At 40.0% G+C, this 26126-nt stretch overlaps 2 protein-coding genes across 3 annotated transcripts in view; both read left to right on the forward strand.

The window, feature by feature from the left end:
* Window positions 1-2544: 2544 nt before the first annotated feature.
* cfap97d2 (CFAP97 domain containing 2) lies at window positions 2545-4716 on the forward strand (the record flags this gene model as incomplete). The annotated part of the gene is made up of 5 exons (XM_084179221.1): window positions 2545-2640; window positions 2748-2828; window positions 3068-3186; window positions 4285-4468; window positions 4633-4716. The coding sequence occupies 5 exons, from the start codon at window positions 2545-2547 to the stop codon at window positions 4714-4716; spliced, it is 564 nt and encodes a 187-aa protein (XP_084035347.1).
* Window positions 4717-22394: 17678 nt separating this feature from the next.
* Window positions 22395-26126, forward strand: part of cdc16 (cell division cycle 16 homolog) — a 30077-nt gene continuing 26345 nt past the window's right edge. For both annotated transcript variants that reach the window (XM_084179896.1, XM_084179897.1), the window contains exons 1-4: window positions 22395-22563; window positions 23870-23924; window positions 24047-24144; window positions 24505-24543. In XM_084179896.1, the coding sequence (XP_084036022.1) occupies window positions 22516-22563; window positions 23870-23924; window positions 24047-24144; window positions 24505-24543 (240 nt within the window). In that variant the 5' untranslated portion in view covers window positions 22395-22515. The remainder of the gene's footprint in view (window positions 22564-23869; window positions 23925-24046; window positions 24145-24504; window positions 24544-26126) is intronic.

A 26126-nucleotide genomic window follows, 5' to 3' on the forward strand; every position in this document is an offset into this window, starting at 1 on the left:
CCAACTTAGCGGATGGCTAAGTTAGCATCCCTATGGTCTTCCTCAGACCTGAAGTAGGTTGTAAATTGGCTTTTCATGGTCAGTGGTATTGACAGCGCCTCTGGAATATGTTGTCTTATTGTGCAGAGGTTACTGGAGTTTGTGTCCCAGGTTGGGAAGAAAGAGACAGAACCCACTCTGTTGTGTGCAGAAATGCATGTCTCCCCTTACACAACTAAGCAACAAATTAGACGGGAAACATTTGAATGCGCAAAATTCATTAATGAGTGCTCCTTCAGCAGTGTAGGGAGATGGGCTGCGGTGGGGGGATAATTAATTGGCCCTGGTTGGTGTCCATGGGGAGGTGTCAAACATTGAACATGGCCTTGTGAATCAAAGGTTTAGCTGCAGAGGAGAATCTCAAGGGATTTCCCTAATCTTTTTGATATGTTCACTGAGCGTCTGCAAAGTGACCTGGTGAAACTTCTGACATGACACTGTCATATTACTAGTATGTTATGTAATACATCCACTATTTAAATTATAGATCTGATACACACTTGTGGTTGATGTTTAGATTTCTAATGCTCAAGCATAGTTTCACTTTTGTGATATTTTAAAGTAACTGTTATGCCATGCCAGTGAACTGAAGTGGTTTTAAACAGCGCCAATGGAAATAAGTCTGTTGACTTTTATGTTTTGAAACCTCAATTATTTTTAATGTGTGTATTGTTGTATTCGGCTGAGGCAACTCTATCTATTTTAAATTAGTTAAATAAATAAATGTATTCATATTTGGCTATGGTTTGACAGATTTTCATCTACTGAAGAGTACAAACGCGAGTTCCACTTTTAACCAGCAGGTGGAGATTTTGTGCCTCAATGAGAAGTTTTATCAATGTCTCAATTCAGAAATCAGAGCATCAGCCCATTTACCATTTTGGTAACACTTTCTATGAAGCCTATATGCATAATGCATTATACATGTACTCATAATGCACTATGATAGAGTAATAATGCAGTAAAAGCATAGTTATAGACGCACATAAAGACTTATAATTCTGTATACCAATACACATAATGCATTATGAATATAATCATAATCACTCATAATATACAGCAACATAGTGCTTCATAATTGCTGGCATTACGCATATGGCTTCATAGAATGTGTTTCCATAAATGTACCACTTCACCACAATTCTTTTATTTTAAAATAATGCCATGTGTTTTGCCCAAATATTGCCCCTTTATTAGTAGCCTACAGCGGTAAAGTATTAGAGTTCAGTTTAAAATCAAGATTTGATCTGTGATTTATGACATCAATGCCTCCCTGGGAGGCTTTTGTTAATAGGCTTTGTTTACTGGGGAGTGTTGGTGCAATGTTAGTTTCCAGGTAACTGTTACTAAGGTATACTAAGGTATAACAGTTACCTTCCAGGTAACTGTTACTAAGGTATATATAATAATATGCCATACGTAAAAATGTATGCACACATGACTGTAAGTCGCTTTGGATAAAAGCGTCTGCTAAATGGCATATTATTATTATTATTATTATTATTATTATAAGGTTATTACTTGTTGCTCTTCAGTAACTAGAAAACTACATGAAAATGATGTAGCCTGTTTTGATTTATAAGAGTGAGTGTAAAAATGGGTCAGTAACAATAACTTCAAAGATGTTATGACCTTAAACGGGTAATATCTTGGCCTTGCTGGCAGTCCACTAGCTGCATACTTGCATGACACATAAAAGCCAAGCAGAAATTGGTTGAATATATATCTCCAATATTTGAAATACTTGAGTATTAATGCAGTTTTCGCACTATTCCATTGGTTCCATTGTACCTGACAAGCTAAATCAAGCGCACTTCAAGTGTTTCAAACATGATAAATATGTTGGCTATTTGGGTCTGAATCCAAGGTCATAACACTAAAAAGGACGGTCTCTATATTAGGTAGAAATTAAAATAGACTACAATGCCTTTCTGCCCACAGACAGAGGGGGATTTTTATACCTTCTGTATTATATCATAACCATTTAATAGAAGACTTCCAATGTAGAAAAAAAAAGGATACTTTTTTGTGGAGAATCACTTCACAAGGCTCATGAAGACGTTTATATTCTCACTCTTTCAACAGGTCCTCTAATGCCTCTCCCTCCCTTTGTGGAACTTGTTAAGCAAGCAGAATGTTTGAAGACGTTCATTCATCTCTACTCTATGCCGTTGCTGTCATGGCAACCTGGGTATGACAGGCTGAAAACAGACTGCAGTCTGTCTGAGCTTTGTATGCAGTGGCTAGACTTGAGCAAGGCAGAGAAGGCTGTGTGTGGGGCATCCGGCGGTGCTTTGCTGGAGGTAGGTTACAGTAAGTTGACAGTTGACAGTGGTTCTACTAGCTATCAGAAGTGGTAGGAAACAGACTAAAAACAACAGCACCTCTCCGAGCGAGCTCCATATGCAGTAGATAGAGAAGGCAACAGGTCAGGGATAACAGTGTAGGACAATTCTTAGGTTGACTGGAGGTTAGACTGGGACCAATAGTGCAGGTACTGCAGCCATGCAACACCAGTCGTACCAGCCACTGCTTCTCACTGGAAACAAATACCTGCAACAGAAGTGGGACAAGGCCTCCTATGAAATACATCTGAGAAAGGTAAGAGAAAGCTGCTTTGATGCTAAAATCAAAGGCTAACAACAATGTTGGCGCTATCCTTAACGTAGTGACAATATTCATTTAACATTGTTCTTTTTTTTGTCAAGGTCAAATCAGCGAAACCCACCATCGACACAACTGCACCTAAAACCTATGGTCATCTTGCCCTCAAAATGAAGAAACAGAAGGTGATAAAGGATCTCTAAGTCGTGTCATTTCACCATGTATCCAGCAAAGAGTCCTTTTTCTGAACTATTGAGCTGGAAATGTTCATTTTGAGAAAGCTCACCAATAAGTCTGTCCCAGGCTTCCTTGAACATTCCATGTTGCATATTGCAACCTTAGCAGTTGTTACCTTGTATTTTGTTGTTGCTGTTTTGGTTGGCTTTACTTGTTTTTCTCTATTTCTTAATGTTTCGCCATCAAGCTTGAGGAGCAAAGCATGTCCAAAATTCAGAGGGAAAACAACATGCTGCTTGAGAAAATATCTCGCATCATGAAGACTACTGGTCACATCGACAACAGGAACGACTATGAAAACAAAAGGTATAGTGTTTACCTCCAGTCTCTTCAGGGGTGTGGCTTTAAATCCCACTGCTGACACAAATATTAATTTGTAACAGCTAAACACTGGTGGAAAAAGTAACCAATTGTCATACTTGAGTAAAAGTAAAGATACCTTAATAGAAGTAAAAGTGAAAGACACCCAGTAAAATACTACTTGAGTAAAAATCTAAAAGTATTTGGTTTTAAATATACTTAGGTATCGACAGTAAATATAATTGCTAAAATATACTTAAGTATCAAAAGTAGAAGTATAAATAATTTCAAATTCCTTATGTTAAAGGAAAACTCCACTCAAAAATGATATATTGGTATTTGTTTCATTAGTTCATTGTTGACATAGTCCCAAAATGTTTTGCTTGTCAAAATGCATCATACGGGGATGATTTCTATATTTTGAAAGTTACAAATCTTGAAAACTTGATTGCTGACAAGCAAACATTTTGGAAATATGTCAACAATGGACTAATGAAACAAATACCAAAATATAGTTTTTGGGTGGAATTGTCCTTTAAGCAAACCCGATGGCACCATTTTCTTGTTTTTTAAATTTACGGATAGCTAGGGGTACCTTCCAACACCCAGACATCATTTATAAACGAAGGATGTGTGTTTAGTGAGTCCACCAGATCAGAGGCAGTAGGGATGACCAGGAATGTTCTCTTGATAAGTGCGTGAATTGGTGATAAGTGCTTTCTTCTGTCCTGCTAATAAGCATTCAAAATGTAACGAGTACTTTTGGGTGTATGGAGTAAAAAGTACATTTTTTGGGGGGGGGAATGTAGTGAAGTAAAAGTTGTCATATATAAATAGTAAAGTACAGATACCCCAAAAAACTACTTAAGTACTGTACACCACTGCAGCTAAAGCAGGTGTGGACCCACTCAACTTGCACAAGGCAAACACATTACATGTGCCATAATTGTCTAGACCTTTTGGCAGAGGCAGTAGTATGCTTACATTCAGGGAGGCTTCACCAGGTCCTAAAATGTCCATGTTCATAGACTTAGCATCCTACTGTACACCACAACTCAATGGCCAACACACAATAGAAAACCTGTTTTTCCCTTGTAATGGTAGTCTCTGCAGAGAGATGCAACAGCAAGAGTGGCTCCGTATCACCAAAGAGAACCAGTTAATCCTTCTTCGTCTGACCCAGTGCCAGCCTCACTACAGCATTAAGGACTGGCATGAGGACTGGCTCAAGACAATCAAGATCATGGAGAGCATTGCACGATATCCACGAAGAGTTAGTGACAAAAAGGTGAGTTCTGTGCATCACGTACAGGTGATTGGGAGATCTAACTAAAAACATAAAATATTATTGAAATGTATATTAATGGCCCAATGCAGTCAAAAATGTATTTCCACACTATGAGATTGGAATAATACTGTGAAATTGTGAAAATTATGATAATGCCCTTTCAGTGTAACAGCTGTTTGAAAAGACCAACTGAGTGTGAGGAGGGGGAGGAAGAACCTGATCAACAGGAAGAGGAGGCGGGCATGTAGGAAACACCTGAGTCACCTGACACACCAAACAAAGGTCCTACATCTGAAAGTCAAAACCTGACCCCCCTCACACACCTGACACACTAAGCACATCTAGCAGACCTGACTCACCAGGCAAAGACTGAGAATAGGTTTAAGCACAAGGACATTATAGAGGGTTGAAGTAATTTTCTGGCTATTTGGTAGATTATTTGCATTTGAAAATGTAATACTGGCTTGTATTAAAGGAATGTATAACTTCTCGTATTGGGATCAGATGCCTTTGCCACCTTTATGCGAAATCAATGCATAATGCATGTTAGCTACACAATAAAAAGCGTCAGTGATTATATCATAAGAAGACGGTAAGTTGCCTTTGAAAGGGGTGGGCTAGAACAAAATTGACCCTTTTTTAAAGACATTAGCAGCCTACCATAACTTCACAAGAAGATTAAATTAGGCTACAAGGCTAACACATTTGCACAATTAAAACTACAGTAACTGTTCATCTTTTGGTTGAGGTTTTATGGTCAAGTCAAATGCAGCCTATTATCACCAGGTAGAATAAAAAACATATGTTTTATCAACACCAGCTGTATAACAACTTTAATTGTTTACGATATTGCTATGTCCAACTAACTACTGTTTTAATATCAACACCAATGTATAACAACCTGAAATTGGTTACGACATTGTTAAAGCGGAACAATGGAACATTTTAGAAATTTGTCCAAGTACCTAAACCTGTCTGTCACAGTAAGAAACTCTCTCAGTGTCACGAGGTTATGCAGCCCTCTGATGATTCTGACAGCTTTTTGAGCACATTCTTACCACAATTCTATGAATAATTCATCATCTTTATATATCTGGCACACCTGGCTCATTTGGTTGTGTATTCTACATCACTATGAACATTTGAAGATATTATTGGGCATACTACAATTATATTTCATTCAGGTATGGTCATGTGAAATGGATCCAATAAGATGCCATTGAGTTGATTGGCGGCCATATTGGAAAAAGGCTTCTATGGGGTTAATACATGAATCCTGTGAAGGCCCTGTTTCTACAACTCTTTTAAAAACCCTGTTCTAGCTTTGTTTGTGAAATGTGGTGCTTCTATCACCCAAGTTACAATCCAAAAACATAGCTGCTCCACTACATGGAATTATATGGCTAACACGGCGAGTGGAGTTTAGACCAAAAAGCTCTATTATATATATATATATATATATATATATATATATATATATATATATATATATATATATATATATATATATATATATATATATCTCTCTCTCATCAGACCACATGACCTTCTCCCATTCCTCCTCTGGATCATCCAGATGGTCATTGGCAAACTTCAGACGGGCCTGGACATGCGCTGGCTTGAGCAGGGGGACTTTGCGTGCGCTGCAGGATTTTAATCCATGACGGCGTAGTGTGTTACTAATGGTTTTCTTTGAGACTGTGGTCCCAGCTCTCTTCAGGTCATTGACCAGGTCCTGCCGTGTAGTTCTGGGCTGCTCCCTCACCTTCCTCATGATCATTGATGCCCCACGAGGTGAGATCTTGCATGGAGCCCCAGACCGAGGGTGATTGATTGTCATCTTGAACTTCTTCAATTTTCTAATAATTGCTCCAACAGTTGTTGCCTTCTCACTAAGCTGCTTGCCTATTGTCCTGTAGCCCATCCCAGCCTTGTGCAGGTCTACAATTTTATCCCTGATGTCCTTACACAGCTCTCTGGTCTTGGCCATTGTGGAGAGGTTGGAGTCTGTTTGATTGAGTGTGTGGACAGGTGTCTTTTATACAGGTAACGAGTTCAAACAGGTGCAGTTAATACAGGTAATGAGTGGAGAACAGGATGGCTTCTTAAAGAAAAACTAACAGGTCTGTGAGAGCCGGAATTCTTACTGGTTGGTAGGTGATCAAATACTTATGTCATGCAATAAAATGCAAATTAATTAGTTAAAAATCATACAATGTGATTATCTGGATTTTTGTTTTAGATTCCGTCTCTCACAGTTGAAGTGTACCTATGATAAAAAATTACAGACCTCTACATGCTTTGTAAGTAGGAAAACCTGCAAAATCGGCAGTGTATCAAATACTTGTTCTCCCCACTGTAGGTATAGTTTATCAAACTTTTTAAGAATTTGAAGTTGGGATAGCCTGAATGTTTTCAAGTTGATCTTGTAACTTAATTGGCCAATGAACAGGTCCATTTTGAAAAGCTACTCCCATATTCCTATGGTTCTCATTTAAACCCATATTAATTTATGTATAGTTATAGTATACATAGTATACATAAATATATCCTTTGACAAGCAATCTAAGTTGGGCCAGTCTGAACATCTTAACGTTGCTTTGGAGTTGATAACTTAAACACTGAAAGAGGAGATAGGTCTAGAATTGTTTCTTTTTTTACCATTCAAGTCAATGACCCCTTTTTTCCCATTGAAATGCATTTGGAGATCATTTAAATATGTGACGACTGCCTCGATTCGGTCTTATGTAGCAACATTTGAAATTGTGTTTTTTACATTGGATAAAAGTAGAGACTCAGAGCTAGAAAATGGTATATCATACACTGCAGTTGAGGAACAATGAGAAAGTAATTCTGCTTTAAAAGTTGATAAACATGTAACACCACTTTTGAGAATATAGTCCTTGAATATTTTGGTACACCTACTGGAAAGCTCTTCTTTGTCTACACCCATTCAGCATTGTCACATCCTCTTAAGCCTTAGCCCCACCCATCTCTTTAAGGATTCACATGTGAGGCCATGTGGTAAACACACGCTATATATAATAAAATCTAAGTTTATTTGTCACATGCACAGGATACAGGAGGTGTAAACGGTTCAGTGAAGAAGTTACTTGCATAGTAGCAATATAAAAAACAAAGTGTCCAGATAAAAATATTGTATATTTGATCATTATTAGATTACGCTCTCCACCATGGCCAAGACCAAAGAGCTCTCCAAGGATGTCAGGGACAAGATTGTAAATATTTGATCATTATTAGATTACGCTTACCCGACACACTTGTCTAAATTGATGGGACATTTGAAGGAAATGCTATAACCCCCCCCACCCAGATACATCTAGCTAAGTGGATGGGTCACTATTGTCTAGACATGTACACATGTTCATGAAATACAATAGATGGCCGTAATAACCCCCAGACACACCTGGCTAATTTGGTGGGTCATGTAATAATCTGTCCGAAGTGGAGTCTTTTGTTTAGACATGTAGGTAGCTAGCTAAACAATGAACCGGAATAATCCCAACTCATACTACTACCAATACAAACATTGTCATAGCTGTAGTATAAATATGCAGGTAGCTAAAGCTAACAAACTAGGTTCAATGTTAGCTAGCTAACATCAGGCTATAAATAGCAATGCAAATGGATTTCTGATTAGAATAATATTACTACACAGATCATACACGTAAAGTTAGCTAGCGAGCCAGCAAGCTAATGTTTTCAAGCTAACGAACAGCATGCTTTAACTTACAAAATTATAAATGTTTATCTGAAAATATAGCTAGACTCTTACCCGTATACAGTGAGGGAAAAAAAGTATTTGATCCCCTGCTGATTTTGTACGTTTGCCCACTGACAAAGAAATTATAAGTCTATACTTTTAATGGTAGGTTTATTTGAACAGTGAGAGACAGAATAACAACAAAAAAATCCAGAAAAACGCATGTCAAAAATGTTATAAATTAATTAGCATTTTAATGAGGGAAATAAGTATTTGACCCCCTCTCAATCAGAAAGATGTCTGGCTCCCAGGTGTCTTTTATACAGGTAACGAGCTGAGATTAGGAGCACACTCTTAAAGGGAGCGCTCCTAATCTCAGTTTGTTACCTTTATAAAAGACATCTGTCCACAGAAGCAATCAATCAATCAGATTCCAAACTCTCCACCATGGCCAAGACCAAAGAGCTCTCCAAGGATGTCAGGGACAAGATTGTAGACCTACACAAGGCTGGAATGGGCTACAAGACCATCGCCAAGCAGCTTGGTGAGAAGGTGACAACAGTTGGTGCGATTATTCGCAAATGGAAGAAACACAAAATAACTGTCAATCTCCCTCGGCCTGGGGATCCATGCAAGATCTCACCTCGTGGAGTTGCAATGATCATGAGAACGGTGAGGAATCAGCCCAGAACTATACGGGAGGATCTTGTCAATGATCTCAAGGCAGCTGGGACCATAGTCACCAAGAAAACAATTGGTAACACATTACGCCGTGAAGGACTGAAATCCTGCAGCGCCCGCAAGGTCCCCCTGCTCAAGAAAGCACATATACAGGCCCGTCTGAAGTTTGCCAATGAACATCTGAATGATTCAGAGGAGAACTGGGTGAAAGTGTTGTGGTCAGATGAGACCAAAATTGAGCTCTTTGGCATCAACTCAACTCGCCGTGTTTGGAGGAGGAGGAATGCTGCCTATGACCCCAAGAACACCATCCCCACCGTCAAACATGGAGGTGGAAACATTATGCTTTGGGGGTGTTTTTCTGCTAAGGGGACAGGACAACTTCACCGCATCAAAGGGACGATGGACGGGGCCATGTACCGTCAAATCTTGGGTGAAAACCTCCTTCCCTCAGCCAGGGCATTGCAAATGGGTCCTGGATGGGTATTCCAGCATGACAATGACCCAAAACACACGGCCAAGGCAACAAAGGAGTTGCTCAAGAAGAAGCATATTAAGGTCCTGGATTGGCCTAGCCAGTCTCCAGACCTTAATCCCATAGAAAATATGTGGAGGGAGCTGAAGGTTCGAGTTGCCAAACGTCAGCCTCGAAACCTTAATGACTTGGAGAAGATCTGCAAAGAGGAGTGGGACAAAATCCCTCCTGAGATGTGTGCAAACCTGGTGGCCAACTACAAGAAACGTCTGTCCTCTGTGATTGCCAACAAGGGTTTTGCCACCAAGTACTAAGTCATGTTTTGCAGAGGGGTCAAATACTTATTTCCCTCATTAAAATGCAAATCAATTTATAACATTTTTGACATGCGTTTTTCTGGATGTCTTTGTTGTTATTCTGTCTCTCACTGTTCAAATAAACATACCATTAAAATTATATACTGATCATGTCTTTGTCAGTGGGCAAACGTACAAAATTAGCAGGGGATCAAATACTTTTTTCCCTCACTGTACATGGATGAACGCTTCACGGCAGTTTGGAACCATTTAACTCTGTTTTGTTTGTAGCTACATCTTGTTTGGCCAGCGTTGTGTCAAGTCACTCCGGTTCTCACTAACCATGGCATTAGCCCATCACTTTTTCCAACTGATCTGTCAATAGCGTCTGCTAAATTCAGGGCATCGATGTTGTTGAGAAAAGTAGCAAAACTTTTGTAGATCTCGATGGCTAACGTTCTATCTTTCAACAGCGCGGTGCAAAAAGGACTGTCAACACATTATAGACAGAAGCATGCTACATGGCACACCAATCCAAACTCATCTCCCGACATGTCCAGCCCAGCCATTAACTCAGCCAATCATGTTTAGCGGGAAGGTTCCTGACTTTTTCTGTGGCTAAACCAACTAGGCTCGTAATTTAACAATTGTATTCGTATTTATGGATGGAATACAAGTTTGTTATTAAGGCACATGAAAGTGCACATGTTGCAGAAGGCATTTCTGCAACAAACAAAAAAACATTTTGATAAAAAATAAATGTTTACGTTCAAATGCTGCTCCTGTGAAGTAGTGACGTGCGAAATATGCCTAGTGTCCTGAAACGAGTCATATATTGCTATAGTTCAAAAATTATAAATGCTATCAAAAATATTTTCTCAAGCAAACCGAGTTGGGGCAGTCTGGACATTTAATAGCTTAAATCGTTTAAGCTCTAGAGCGGGCTAAAGAAATCAAATAATAATGATATTAGTAATAATAATACTAATAACAAGAAAAGTACATTTCCTTAGGATAGCCTGAACATGTGAAAGTTGGTTTGGTGTCTCTAGCTAGAATGGTTCAATAGTTACTGTTGGTGAGTGATTGTATGCAAATGTATATAGTTATATTTGATAAAGATCTGAATTATATTGGTATTATAGCTTAATTGGCCAAGGAGTAGGACCATTTTAAATAGCTACCACTGTATTACTAAGTTTAATTTATGCAAATGAAAAAATGTTTATAATTAAAAAGTATAAATATTATAAAAACTCTGAATGTAAGCTATCTAAATTGGGTCAGTCTGAACATCTCAACGTTAGTTTGGCATTGATCGCTTAAATGGTGTAAGAGCAGTGGCGAATCCAAATACTTCCAATTCAAGCCTATTGAACTTTTATTAACTTCTTAAATGGTTATAGTTCAAAAAGTATAAATGTTATAAAAATTATGAACACAAGCAATCTAAATTGGGTTAGTCTGAACATCCCAACGTTGGTTTGGCGTTGATAGCTTACAGTAAATGGTGTATGAGGAGATACACGCCCAAATGTTCCAATTTTCCACATGTGCATTCAGAAAGTATTCAGACCCCTTGGGTGGGTTGCACCAACATGGTTTAAATTAATCTAGGATTAGAGCTAATCTAGGTTTTGTAAATCTAGGTTTATAATTAGTCAGAGATGTGTTGCACCACTTAATTTTAAATCTGGATCAGTAAATCTATGATTAACGGTTTTAAACTATGATTAGTGACATGTTACACCAATATATGAGGTATTTCGTGAGTTGAAACGAAGTAGCTAGCCTACTTGACAAAAGAGGCCACAAAGTTGCTGTTCCTTGATAAAATAATAACAATGTAACGTTAGAACTACTGCAACTCCATCGTGAAAGGTTCTCATGGGTTGGCTGATTTGAAATAAAATCCATTGTTTACCAGTACTAGACAGAAAACTCATTCGTTAGCTAACGTTAGCTACTGGAGCTAGCTAGTTTCTAAACCAAGCTAGCTAGCATAAAATATAAATTATTATTGTCGTTACTTAACGTTATTTAGCCATTTATTATTTGTCCGCTAGCCACCTGATCATGGCACGTCAAAGAAGTTCAAATTTCTCAGCTTATGAAAAAAACCTATTGTCGGAGCTGATGGAGGAATTTAGTAAGGTACTGGAGGATAAAAAGACAGACAACACGACTGTCAAAAAGAAGGAAGACACCTGGGCCATTTTACGCGACAGATTTAATGGATCGACACGGATTAAAGAGAAGAGTGACCCAAATCAGATGAAGGCGTGCTGGAAAAACTTAAAAGTCAAAGTAAAAAAGGATGCAGCAGAGGAGAGGCTATTTCAGACCGGAGGGGGGCCTCCGTCCAAGGGAATTGATCCTCTCTCCCAGAAGATATGCAAGATGATTCCCCAGCAGTCTGCCCCTCTCCTTAACCCCTATGATGACAACGGACAACTCGACCCACCAATATTTAGTTAATTTTATTTCCTTTCCTTTAGTTGAGCTGACACCCTGTGCCGTGGAGAAACAGCAGTGCCTGGATCTTGCACCAGCAGCAAAAACACCAGTCAGGCCAAGCAAACGCCCCAGAACTGACATGAACCAAGCTCATATTGATGTTTTGGAGCTGGAGAGAGAGAAAAATCTACTGCAGATTGAGATCCTGAATTTACAAAAAGAGCTACTGCAAATTCATAAACAGAAACTCGTTCAGGGAAACAAATGCCCAATGTGTAAAGAATGCTGATCTTTTTATTTATTTAAGCAATTATTTATTAAAACAATTATTTATTATAACAATGCTTTCCCAAGCAATTTGGTGTCCTCCAGTCTTGTCCCCACTCTTGTGTTCTGGTGCTTCCAGATCCACCCTGTATGGTATTGAGAATAACAAAGTCTAAATAATTTGAATACAGATAGCCTAATTAGGAATTGTATGTGTCGATCAAAATACACTGCTCAAAAAATAAAGGGAACACTAAAATAACACATCCTAGATCTGAATGAATGAAATAATCTTATTAAATATTTTTTTTTTTACATAGTTGAATGTGCTGACAACAAAATCACACAAAAATTATCAATGGAAATCAAATTTCTCAACCCATGGAGGTCTGGATTTGGAGTCACCCTCAAAATTAAAGTGGAAAACCACACTACAGGCTGATCCAACTTTGATGTAATGTCCTTAAAACAAGTCAAAATGAGGCTCAGTAGTGTGTGTGGCCTCCACGTGCCTGTATGACCTCCCTACAATGCCTGGGCATGCTCCTGATGAGGTGGCGGATGGTCTCCTGAGGGATCTCCTCCCAGACCTGGACTAAAGCATCCGCCAACTCCTGGACAGTCTGTGGTGCAACGTGGCGTTGGTGGATGGAGCGAGACATGATGTTCCAGATGTGCTCAATTGGATTCAGGTCTGGGGAACGGGCGGGCCAGTCCATAGCATCAATGCCTTCCTCTTGCAGGAACTGCTGACACACTCCAGCCACATGAGGTCTAGCATTGTCTTGCATTAGGAGGAACCCAGGGCCAACCGCACCAGCATATGGTCTCACAAGGGGTCTGAGGATCTCATCTCGGTACCTAATGGCATTCAGGCTACCTCTGGCGAGCACATGGAGGGCTGTGCGGCCCCCCAAAGAAATGCCACCCCACACCATGACTGACCCACCGCCAAACCGGTCATGCTGGAGGATGTTGCAGGCAGCAGAACGTTCTCCACGGCGTCTCCAGACTCTGTCACGTCTGTCACATGTGCTCAGTGTGAACCTGCTTTCATCTGTGAAGAGCACAGGGCGCCAGTGGCGAATTTGCCAATCTTGGTGTTCTCTGGCAAATGCCAAACGTCCTGCACGGTGTTGGGCTGTAAGCACAACCCCCACCTGTGGACGTCGGGCCCTCATACCACCCTCATGGAGTCTGTTTCTGACCGTTTGAGCAGACACATGCACATTTGTGGCCTGCTGGAGGTCATTTTGCAGGGCTCTGGCAGTGCTCCTCCTGCTCCTCCTTGCACAAAGGCGGAGGTAGCAGTCCTGCTGCTGGGTTGTTGCCCTCCTACGGCCTCCTCCACGTCTCCTGATGTACTGGCCTGTCTCCTGGTAGCGCCTCCATGCTCTGGACACTACGCTGACAGACACAGCAAACCTTCTTGCCACAGCTCGCATTGATGTGCCATCCTGGATGAGCTGCACTACCTGAGCCACTTGTGTGGGTTTTAGAATCCGTCTCATGCTACCACTAGAGTGAAAGCACCGCCAGCATTCAAAAGTGACCAAAACATCAGCCAGGAAGCATAGGAACTGAGAAGTGGTATGTGGTCACCACCTGCAAAACCAGTCCTTTTTTGGGGGTGTCTTGCTAATTGCCTATCATTTCCACCTGTTGTCTATTCCATTTGCACAACAGCATGTGACATTTATTGTCAATCAGTGTTACTTCCTAAGTGGACAGTTTGATTTCACAGAAGTGTGATTGACTTGGAGTTACATTGTGTTGTTTAAGTGTTCCCTTTATTTTTTTGAGCAGTGTATAATATTTCTTTTTACATGGGTCCCATTATGCCTGGCGAAAACCAAACACTGCATTCCACAGTAAGAACATCATACCAAAGGTCAAGCATGGTGGTGGTGGTGGTGTGATGGTTTGGGGATGCTTTGCTGCCTCAGGACCTGGACAACTTGCCTTAATAGAAGGAACCATGAATTCTGCTCTGTATCAGAGAATTCTAAAGGAGAATGTCAGACCATCCGTCTGTGAGCTGAAGCTGAAGCGCAGCTGGGTCATGCAGCAAGACAATGATCCAAAACACACAATCAAGTCTACATGAAAATTGCTAAAAAGCAACAAATTGGAAGTTTTGGAATGGCCTAGTCAAAGTCCAGACCTAATCCCAATTGAGATGTTGTGGCAGGACTTGAAACGAGCAGTTCATGCTTGAAAACCCACATGTCACTGAGTTAAAGCAGTTCTGCATGGAAGAGTGGGCCAAAATTCCTCCACAGCGACGTGAGAGACTAATCAACAACTACAGGAAGCATTTGGTTGGAGTCATTGCAGCTAAAGGTGGCACAACCAGTTATTGAGTGTAAGGGGGCAATTACTTTTTCACACAGGGGAATTGGGTGTTGCATAACTTTGTTTATCAAATAAATGAAATAAATATGTAATTGTTGTGTTATTTGTTCACTTATGTTCCCTTTATCTAATATTAGGTTTTGGTTGAAGATCTGATAACATTCAGTATCACAAATATGCAAAAGTAGAGAAAATTAGAAAGGGGGCAAATACTTTTTCATAGCACTATCCATACATATACGCATATACATATATATATATATATATATATATATATTTCCAACCCCACCATACCCTCCCTAATTTGAGTAAACGAGTGAACAACAATGCTTAGGCCTCTACTTCATGCTTATACATACTATATACATTTTATGGACACAGTCAATAAATATATTTTGTTTGTTTTTACTCCTGAACTTCCTCCGATCATTTTCATGATGTCCATCTGGTATGCTTCTATATGCCATATCTTTCTAACTGTGCTCTTTCACAAAAGCTCACAATACATAACCTATATACTTATTATGGACACAGCATGTCTTACACTAGTAATCTTGTTGTTATTAGTTGTTGTTATTAGTCCCATCCTTCAGCTCCATTCAACACCTCCCATCTAAAATAAACATTTTTGTTAAGAGTATTATTATATTATTGATCGATTGACTATGACTTTTCAGATCACCCAGTAGTGCTATCTGCAGGGTCAGCTCCATGCTTTTTACATGTTACCAATGTTACATTATATACACCTTAGGCTGCAAAATGGTTCTCAATCAAGGTTCTCCTCACAGCATCCCATTTGCATTGGCAGCATGTTGCACCTGGCCATCTTCTGCATTCTCCCCAGGTAGGTCCTCCTCAGCCTCCTTAGGTAGCTCGTCTCCTTGTCTCTTGCCAAAGTTATACAGAACTGCCACTGCAATAATGATTGTCAGTGTAGTGTCCATCTTCGTGCAGAGCCCCTCTAGGCATGGGAATCTTCTTTTCCACACTCCAAAAACTCTCTCTGTGAGACCTCTTGCCAGGATATGAGAGGTGTTGTAATCTCTCTCTTTAGGTGTCTGGGGGTTTAAAAGAGGAGTCATAAGATACCCACGACAGGTATATCCATTGTCACCTAGTAGGTGGCCTTCATATGCCCCCCTTTCCAGCATTGCACACAGACGACTATTGTCAAAGATTCTGCTGTCATGGGTGGATCCTGGCCATCGAGCTACGATGTTGGTGAGCTGACCTTTGTCATCACAGACAGCTTGCACATTGATGGAGCAGTAACCCTTCTGATTACGGAATAGTGCTCCATTCTCACCTTGACTTGTGGAGTCCAAAAAGGTCCCCATCCACCATCAGGAAACATCCAGTTGCGTAGAACCGTAGGGTCATCAAGAGCTGAAGTAGTGTGGGTACAGCCGCGTTCCTATCACTCCCATGCTTAATGGTTGTTCCAACCTTTCTTTCCAGTTGCATTACAGAAAACTCATCATTATCTTAAAATTCAACAGGATTTAACCTGTCTCTAATTATTCCCTGAGGAACTCTGTCGTTTTGGTCTCTCCACAGTAGACATTCTGCCATTGTACAGTGAGGGAAAAAAGTATTTGATCCCCTGCTGATTTTGTACGTTTTCCCACTGACAAAGACATGATCAGTCTATCATTTTAATGGTATGTTTATTTGAATAGTGAGAGACAGAATAACAACAAAAAAATCCAGAAAAACGTGTGTCAAAAATGTTATAAATTGATTTGCATTTTAATTAGGGAAATAACTATTTGACCCCTCTGCAAAACAAGGCAAAACCCTTGTTGGCAATCACAGAGGTCAGACGTTTCTTGTTGTTGGCCACCAGGTTTGCACACATCTCAGTAGGGATTTTGTCCCACTCCTCTTTGCAGATCTTCTCCAAGTCATTAAGGTTTCGAGGCTGACGTTTGGCAACTCGAACCTTCAGCTCCCTCCACAGATTTTCTATGGGATTAAGGTCTGGAGACTGGCTAGGCCAATCCAGGACCTTAATGTGCTTCTTCTTGAGCCACTCCTTTGTTGCCTTGGCCGTGTGTTTTGGGTCATTGTCTTGCTGGAATACCCATCCACGACCCATTTTCAATGCCCTGGCTGAGGGAAGGAGGTTTTCACCCAAGATTTGACGGTACATGGCCCCATCCATCGTCCCTTTGATGCGGTGAAGTTGTCCTGTCCCCTTAGCAGAAAAACACCCCCAAAGCATAATGATCTTGGGGTCATAGGCAGCATTCCTCCTCCTCCAAACACGGTGAGTTGAGTTGATGCCAAAGAGCTCGATTTTGGTCTCATCTGACCACAACACTTTCACCCAGTTGTTTTTTTTTTTTTTTTTTTTTTACATTTAGCAGACGCTCTTATCCAGAGCGACTTACAGGAGCAATTAGGGTTAAGTGCCTTGCTCAAGGGCACATCGACAGATTTTTCACCTAGTCGGCTCTGGGATTAGAACCAGTGACCTTTCGGTTACTGGCACAACGCTCTTACCCACTAAGCTACCTGCCGCCGTTCATTGGCAAACTTCAGACAGGCCCGTATATGTGCTTTCTTGAGCAGGGGGACCTTGCGGGCGCTGCAGGATTTCAGTCCTTCACAGCGTAGTGTGTTACCAATTGTTTTCTTGGTGACTATGGTCCCAGCTGCCTTGAGATCATTGACAAGATCTTCCCGTGTAGTTCTGGGCTGATTCCTCACCGTTCTCATGATCATTGCAACTCCACGAGGTGAGATTTTGCATGGAGCCCCAGGCCGAGGGAGATTGACAGTTATTTTGTGTTTCTACCATTTGCGAATAATCGCACCAACTGTTGTCACCTTCTCACCAAGCTGCTTGGCAAAGGGGTCTACAATCTTGTCCCTGACATCCTTGGAGAGCTCTTTGGTCTTGGCCTGGTGGAGAGTTTGGAATCTGATTGATTGATTGCTTCTGTGGACAGGTGTCTTTTATACAGGTAACAAGCTGAGATTAGGAGCACTCCCTTTAAGAGTGTGCTCCTAATCTCAGCTCGTTACCTGTATAAAAAACACCTAGGAGCCAGAAATCTTTCTGATTGAGAAGGGGTCAAATACTTATTTCCCTCATTAAAATGCAAATCAATTTATAACATTTTTGACATGCGTTTTTCTGGATTTTTTTGTTGTTATTCTGTCTCTCACTGTTCAAATAAACCTACCATTAAAATTATAGACTGATCATTTCTTTGTCAGTGGGCAAACGTACAAAATCAGCAGGGGATCAAATACTTTTTTCCCTCACTGTATCAGTTAAACCACCTCAAGTGGCAGTTTAGAATTAATCTCCAATCTAAATTTATGTTCTTTTTTTTTTATTGAGCAACAGGCTTAAAATTAATCTAGGTTTCAAGTGAAAACTAAATTTAGATTAGAGGAAGGATTTAATTTAACCAGGATTATTTTAAAACCTAGGTTTAAAATTTGGTGCAACAACATTAATAGATAAACCTTGATTTAACCGAGTTTAAGAGTTAATCCATGATTGGTGCAACCCACCCCTTGACTTTTTCCACATTTTGTTACATTACAGTTTTATTACACACAATACCCCATAACGACACATCTTTTAGATTTTTTTGCAAATCTATACAAAAAACAAAACAAAATCAGAACCTTTGCTATGAGACTCGAAATTGAGCTCAGGTGCATCCTGTTTCCATTGATCATCCTTGAGATGTTTCTACAACTTTATTTGAGTCCACCTGTGGTAAATTCAATTGACTGGACATGATTTGGAAAGGCACACACTGGTCTATATAAGGTCTCACAGTTAACAGTGCATGTCAGAGCAAAAACCAAGCCATTACGTTGAAGGAATTGTCGGTAGAGCTCCGACACAGGATTGTGTCAAGGCACAGATCTGGGGAAGGGTACCAAAACATTTCTGCAGAATTGAAGGTACCCAAGAACACAGTGGCCTCCATCATTCTTAAATGGAAGAAGTTTGGAATCACCAAGTCTCTTACTAGAGCTGGCTGGCCCGGCCAAACCGAGCAATCGGGGGAGAAGGGCCTTGGTCAGGGAGCTGACCAAGAACCCAATGGCCACTCTGACAGAGCTCCAGAGTTCCTCTGTGGAGATGGGAGAACCTTCCAGAAGGACAACCATCTCTGCAGCACTCCACCAATCAGGCCTTTACGGTAGAGTGGCCAGATGGAAGTCACTCCTAAGTAAAATGGCACATGACAGCCCGCTTGGAGTTTACCAAAAGGCACCTAAAGGACTCTCAGACCATGAGAAACAAGATTCTCTGGTCTGATGAAACCAAGATTGAACTATTTGGCCTGAATGCCAAGCATCACGTCTGGAGGAAAGCAGGCATTATTGGGTATTGATGAGGAATTTTTTTTGTTAATCCATTTTAGAATAAGGCTGTAACGTAACAAAATGTGGAAAGAATCAAGGGGTCTGAATACTTTCCGAATGCATTGTAAGTTTATGGCACTTTTATTGCCACTTAAATATTGTTGTAGTACGAAAAGTATAAACAATATACAAATTATTTTCTCAAGCAATCTAAGTTGGGGCAGTCTGCACATTTGGAAGTTGGTTTCGTGTTGATAGCTTAAGTCATTTAAGCGCTAGAGCGAGCGGAAGAAATCCAATAATAATAATAATATGAGTATGTAAGAAATCTAGAGTTGTCCTTTGCCTTCAGCAAGCACACCTAATAAGACTATGTAAGAAATCTACAGTTGTGCTTTGCTTTGCAAGCATACCTAACTAGCTGAAAAAAGTTACTTATGATTCCCAACATGGCTGCAGCTCAAGTCGACCACAAAGTCCACAATGCAATGCTCTCTCTATGGGCAGGCTGGCAAACGTAGCTACACACAATAATGCCAAAGACAATATCAGTATGTAAAGTAGCTAGTTCGCTGTAAAATCGCCTAAACAAACTGCACTATCAATTTAGGAGTCCACAATCTCACCATGTTCAACCTGCAGATCAATGTGTCTCACAGAGTTGAGTCTGGCATTCGCAATGGCAAATATACTTTTGAGGAGATGGGAAACGTTGCCCATGTTACTTCAATGGGCCGCGCGGTGCATTCTGAGCAATTCTAGGACAAGGAGTGCTCTCATTCAAGGAGTGAATGGGAGTCTATTGGGCGCTAGCTCAAAAACCCAACATTAGCACAAATTTTATCAACAAGAAGTACATTACAAATATTTTCAGAGATGTGAGATAATTAACTTGCAATCTGTAATATCGTATATCTTTGGAATCGTGACATTACGTACTTTCGAGGAAAATAGGCACGTTTCTCTACATATATCGGTTTCAAAACAACAGGGAAATGGGAAATCTCTGACTTCAGTGCGTTCAAAACAACTGGGAACTCTGAAAAAAACGAGCTCCAACAGGAAAAATCGATTTGAACACGGAATTCGGGCCACTTTCTTGAACTCCGACTTTCCGACCTGAAGAACACTGACGTCATAATTTTACCTCGTATTTTTCAGAGTTCCCAGTTGTTTTGAACTGACTTTGAGAAGGGATTGCATGACATTAGCTTAGCAACCGCGTGACTCTTGACAATGTTAACGTGATTGGTCGACAGTCTGCTGGGTGGGGCGTTATACGTTCCTTCATTAATTTGATTCCTATCTCCTTTCTATAATATCTCTGACAAATTCACCATGCAATGCACCCTGGACTAAAGAGGCAGACAAATAGGAAAAATGTGCTAGACCTTCCATTCAATTCCAAATTTCTTGAGTAGGAATTACACAAAAATAGGATTAATGGGTCATTCGAGAGAAGACATCCTCCTGAGTTATGACATCGGCCAGTACTGAAATCTGACATGTATGATAGACGTTTTCACAATCTAAAAGCAGTATTCCTATTAACTTCCTTCTTCATCTTCTTCTTCTTCTTCTTCTTCTGTGGGTTTTATGGCAGACTACAACCCAAAAATTTGTATTGTCACCACCAACTGGACGGGTTGAAACAAAAACAAGGTAAAAAGAAAATCCATAAGTGATAGGGAAACTAACTTAATCCACCCAAATAAAAATAGTACATTGACAAAACAAAACTCCCACTTCTTCTTTCTTTCAATTCTCCATATCTCCCTTCACAGGCTCTAGGGCCTGAGAGGGTGGTACAGCTTGTGACAATATTCCATGTAACTCCTTCGCCGAGAAATCTTTCAGCCCCAGCAACCACTCCGCCGCTTCCACATTGATTTCTATCTTCCTGGACCTTCTCTCCACCTTGGCAGTGCCATTTATCACCATAGTTAAAAAGGCCACAAAGTCCACCTTCTTAACCTCTAAAATGTCAGGATCCTGCTGGTGAAAGGCAATACCTGCAGCCTGCAGTGAAGGCCTATCCACCACCATGGACTCTATAAGTGCACCATTCAAACCCTCAACCATTTTAACAGCTGCTGCATATGATATGCTCTGGATAGCCCTGATTTTGGCCACCTCATTCTCTTTCACCCTTGTTGGGCATTCAAAAGATGTGGCTTCATGGTTCCCACCACAATTGTAACATATTCATCACTTTTATAACACATAATATTATATTTTCCACAACTTGGACATCTCAGCTTTTCCCTTCTGCAAACACTTGAAACGTGACCAAAAGCTTTACAGTGATCACACTGCATTGGTGTTGGGATAAATGCTCAGACTCTGTAGTTAATATACCCTAACTGCATTTGAGTAGGGAGAGACTCCATATCAAAAAACAAAAAACAAGATAGACTTCACTTTTTCTTTATTCACCACACAATTCATCCGACGTCATCAATCACTCCAGGAATATTTTTCATCTCTTCAACATCTACTTCCCACAAGACTCCAGATATAACCCCCTTGAGGGGTGCCCTGTTCCTAAGAGACACACATGACACTTCAAACGTATCAAATCGGGTGAGACGCAACACACGTTTCTTCTGATCCTCAGAAGCACAAAAAATCTAAACCAGCCCGCCTCTCGTGATCCTCACAGCCTTCACTCTACCCAGCACTCTCTTCACCAGTTTGAATATCTCAAGATTGGTAAAGATCAGCTGCTCTTCATTTACAAACCGTACTCCTACTAGATACGAAGTGACATTCTCATCACTGTACTCTACTTTGCTCCGTTTTCCATTCTTTTGGACAATATTCAAATTCTCCTTGATTCTACCGCCATTAGATTCAGAATCCACTTCATCATCCCCTTCCGCCATCTTTTTTCCCTCCATCTTTGCTACAACCACCCCTTTCTTCTTCCACTATTAACTTCCAGTGTAGTGAGAGCGACTTTACACAGTGCTACCTCATACCGGACGGATTTATGTCTGCTTGAATGCCAATAACTCAGATACATATGAAAACATGAAATGACCTAGGGAATCGATAGAATATCACTCAGAGATGCACAAAAACAATGTAATATTACAAATGGGTTAACCTTTCCTTTACTTTCACCTGTGCTTATAACACAGATAAAATGGTTTTCCCCTCTTATATTTTCTACAAAAATATAAATACAAATTTTCATTGGCTATCATGTAATCAACTGTATTGTCCAAAATGTTCTCCGCCGTAATTAGATAAAATATTCCTAGCATTTTATTTTCTCTTAACTGACCGGAACCCTTAACCAAAGGCTCGAGTTTCCTTGCGGAGTTTAAGTGACGCTACTGCTGCAGAAGAAGCCGCGTAGCTAGCTACCCACCCGCTACTACTAGGGAGCTAATTTTTACATGATAATGATACGCTTTGATTTGTAAAAAGCATTAGGACAATTACAATGAATCTCGACAAACTACGAAAACGTGTACGACACTACATTGATCAGGTAAGAAACGTAGCTAGCTAGACTAGGTCGGGATAAGAAGCGAGGTAGCTAACGTTAGATAGCTAGCTAAGTTAGGTTGCCGCTGTCAGATTGCCATAATTTATTGCACCCGCTAGCTAAGTAAATGGGCTAGGTACTGTTCAGAATGACAAGTCTACAGGAACGTTATCCAGCTGTGTAAGGTTATATTTGCGATAACATAATGTCAATAGAGCTTGCCAGCTTGTTGTCGAAGATAAAAAAATTAAAGAAAATAACCCAAGATAGACCACAGCCTGTCGTTTCCAATGGGGGTAAATTAATCATAGTGGGCATTGCGAGGTCCTATTGGCGCGTTCGAGCATTTATTTGCCTATTTCCGTTAAGTGCGTGTGTGCAATAACTCAATTCGATATAGTACTCCTTCTAAACAACACAATTTAAAATATATAAAAAACTTTGGCAAAGGGTAGACCACACCCTTCGTAACATATTCTAGTTTTGGGAACAGGAAACTGTACTGAGATCAAATGTTTCATCAATGAGAAAATTAGCAGAATGTTGGACAAAATCCATCTCGCTCTATTTTTTCCCCCCCTGCCAGCCACTGGGCTTCCTGCCATCACCATATTTGGTGGTGAGTAGAAACGCCAACCGGATGCTTCAGATATATACGGATCATTGTTCGATCTGTGTTGTAGTCCTAAAAAACGGAAATTAGTTACCTCTGGTTCGTTCGGATTTCCTATGGGGGAAATCAATGAGGAAAGAATGGGGTTTTGGGAAAGAATAGGGTTTTGGGATAAATGCTGAAAATAAGGTCTGAGGTTAACACAGGCTTAGGAGATCTTATATGTTTTGTTCTGAGATAATATCAGTCGGTTAACATTCACTTTTATGAATTATGAAGCCTTTGTGCTTGTTTTGATTACATAAATGCTTCAAAATTCATAAAAAATTAAGACCTATTTTCGGCATTTATATAAAAAAAAAACAAAAAAAACATGAATTTCCCTTTAGGCTTTGACCAACAATTAAGCCATGGCGGAGTTAGTGCCTACAAAAAGATGGCGTTACTATTGCTCTCTATATCCAAGATGGCTAGCTAGCTAGTAACTAGTTAGCTACCCTGCTTGTGCTTGCTACTAAATCAGTGGCCTCAGCTAGCTAGCTACTATGTACTTGGAGGCTAGCCACATATATCAGGGCTTGCTAACTGCTAACTTGTATCAGTGAGTCTTGACAGCCCCTGACAGTTTCATACTTGTAGTCAACACATTCAGAATGTTTGGTTTCATGCTGCCTTCCCTGTCTGCTTTGTTTGCAGCAACAGTATCAAAGTGCTCTATTTTGGGCAGATAAGATTGCATCCCTGTCACATGGTGAGTGATCTTCCTGATTTGATGAGATGTAACAAATGTTTTGTGATCATCTGGCTAGTTAGTATAACATGTTGGTTAGCAGGGTATCTAACTGAAGTGATGCCTTTTTCCTGTCCTTGCAGAAGACCCCCAGGATATCTACTGGCTAGCACAGTGCCTTTACCTCACCTCTCAGTACCACAGAGCCTCCCATGCCCTCCGCTCACGTAAACTAGATAAGGTAAGACTACCTGGTTGGCTTCCCCCAATTTGTTGCATGGGGACATGCAGGTAGCCTGGGTGCCTCCCTGTTTCTACATGTCTCACTGAGGGGCACTCATGCACTAGCATGCAGTTCACTAGCATGCAGAAGGACTAATGACATGTTGGATACTAGGCATATTCTGACTTGTCATTATGAGTCTGTCCAGTCTATACATTACTCTTCTATGTAGCTTTCAAAACTTTGTGCTATCCAGAGTTTATATTTTTGAAGAATAAGTATTTTTACTGGGTGTGCTGGATGTCCTTGTTGATCTGAAAAGTTGTTGTCGGTCAGCTTGTCGGTCAGCTTGTTCCTAATATTTATCTTTCATTTCAGTTGTATGGCGCTTGTCAATATCTCGCTGCTAGGTGCCACGTGAGTATTCATGTTAGGCTACTTCTTGTGATGAAATATACCTGTTCAAACTCTCCATGATCCTGTGGCCTATGGGTCAATGCACTTAAATTCAATAACCTTTCTACAGCATCCCTTTTGATTTAAACATATCGTTTCATACATGTTTGCCCATGAAATAAGTGGTAAGAAAGTGACTTCTTGGACCTGAATGCTAAAACATTCAGGAGATAAAGGTGCTCAAAGTTGACCTGTTTTACATACCTCATCATAATGTGAGACATCCATGTCTTCATTGCTGAAAAAGATAAACAGTTGACTTTGATATTATTTAAAACCTTACACACAGAGTTGTCAAACTATTTTATAATTTCTTGAAAAAAACGTTTATTTTAGCGTAAATTATCTAAAATCGCGTAAACTACGATTTTTTTCATATTCTCATATGTTATAGCTTAGACCCTATTTTACATCATCTGAGGTTTTTGTGTTGTGCCCGCCATCGGTTGAGACATGACATGCTCATGAATACAGTGTGGGTGTTATTTCATTCGTAGAAATATAATTCATAGAATGGACCTATCCCTTCAGATCACTGCAATTTTACTGAAATTGAATCAAACAAAAATAAGTTAATGCTGGATAGTAAATAATGCCGGAAAAGCCTTTGTGCAAACAAACTTCCAGAAGTAATCAATGCACTCTCCTGTAGTGGATAAATGAAAAAGCCTTTGTTACGGCTTATGCATAGCAAGAATAAAAATACTATGCAGCGTCAACTTCTTTTTGTTCTGTAGCATTTCATCCCATGATCAAAGAGCACCTCAGATTTAACTATCAACCAAATAAGCGCTCCTTTCCGTGTCTCTTATTGAACATTGACATTTTATTGAAATTTAAACGTATAATTACTACCACAAAGATGGCCGCCGGTCCACTTAACTTCGAATGTCAACTTAAATGGTTGTTTGTTCTATTATCTAGATTTCTATGATTTCAATAGGTTTCCTATGGAGAATTGACAGTGTAATTTAAAACAACAGATATTCCTATTCAAGTCAACATTCTCTGATGTGTGGACCTCCAACCATCTTTGTGGTACCGTTTGAAAGTTGAAATAAAAATGGTTGTACATTTATCAGGCAAAACGTGACACCCACCCTGTATTCAAGAGCATGTTATGTCTCAACCGATGGCGGGAACAACACAAAAACCTCAGATGTAATTAGACTAAACTACAACATATGCAAAATGAAAATAATTGTTTTTTGGATAATCCCAAATATATATATATATATAAAGAAATTACAAAATAGTTTCACAACCCTGTTTGTAAGCTTTTAAATGATATCAATCTCAACCATAATATTTTTTTTTACAGTGATGAAGACATGGATGTCTCATGATTTGCAATATGGGTCAACTTTAAAGCACCTTTATCTCTTGAATGTTTTTGCGTTCAGGTACAAAAAGTAACTTTCGGAGTACTTCTACAATGGACACGTATGGAATGTTTCTAATCAAAGGGGGGGTGCTGTCAAAACGTGATTTAATTCAAATGGAGTTACTCCTATGTGTCTACAACAGAAGCTTTCCGTGCCTTT

This window comes from Coregonus lavaretus, assembly GCF_964263955.1.
Source record: "Coregonus lavaretus genome assembly, chromosome: 16".
Lineage (NCBI taxonomy): Eukaryota > Metazoa > Chordata > Actinopteri > Salmoniformes > Salmonidae > Coregonus > Coregonus lavaretus.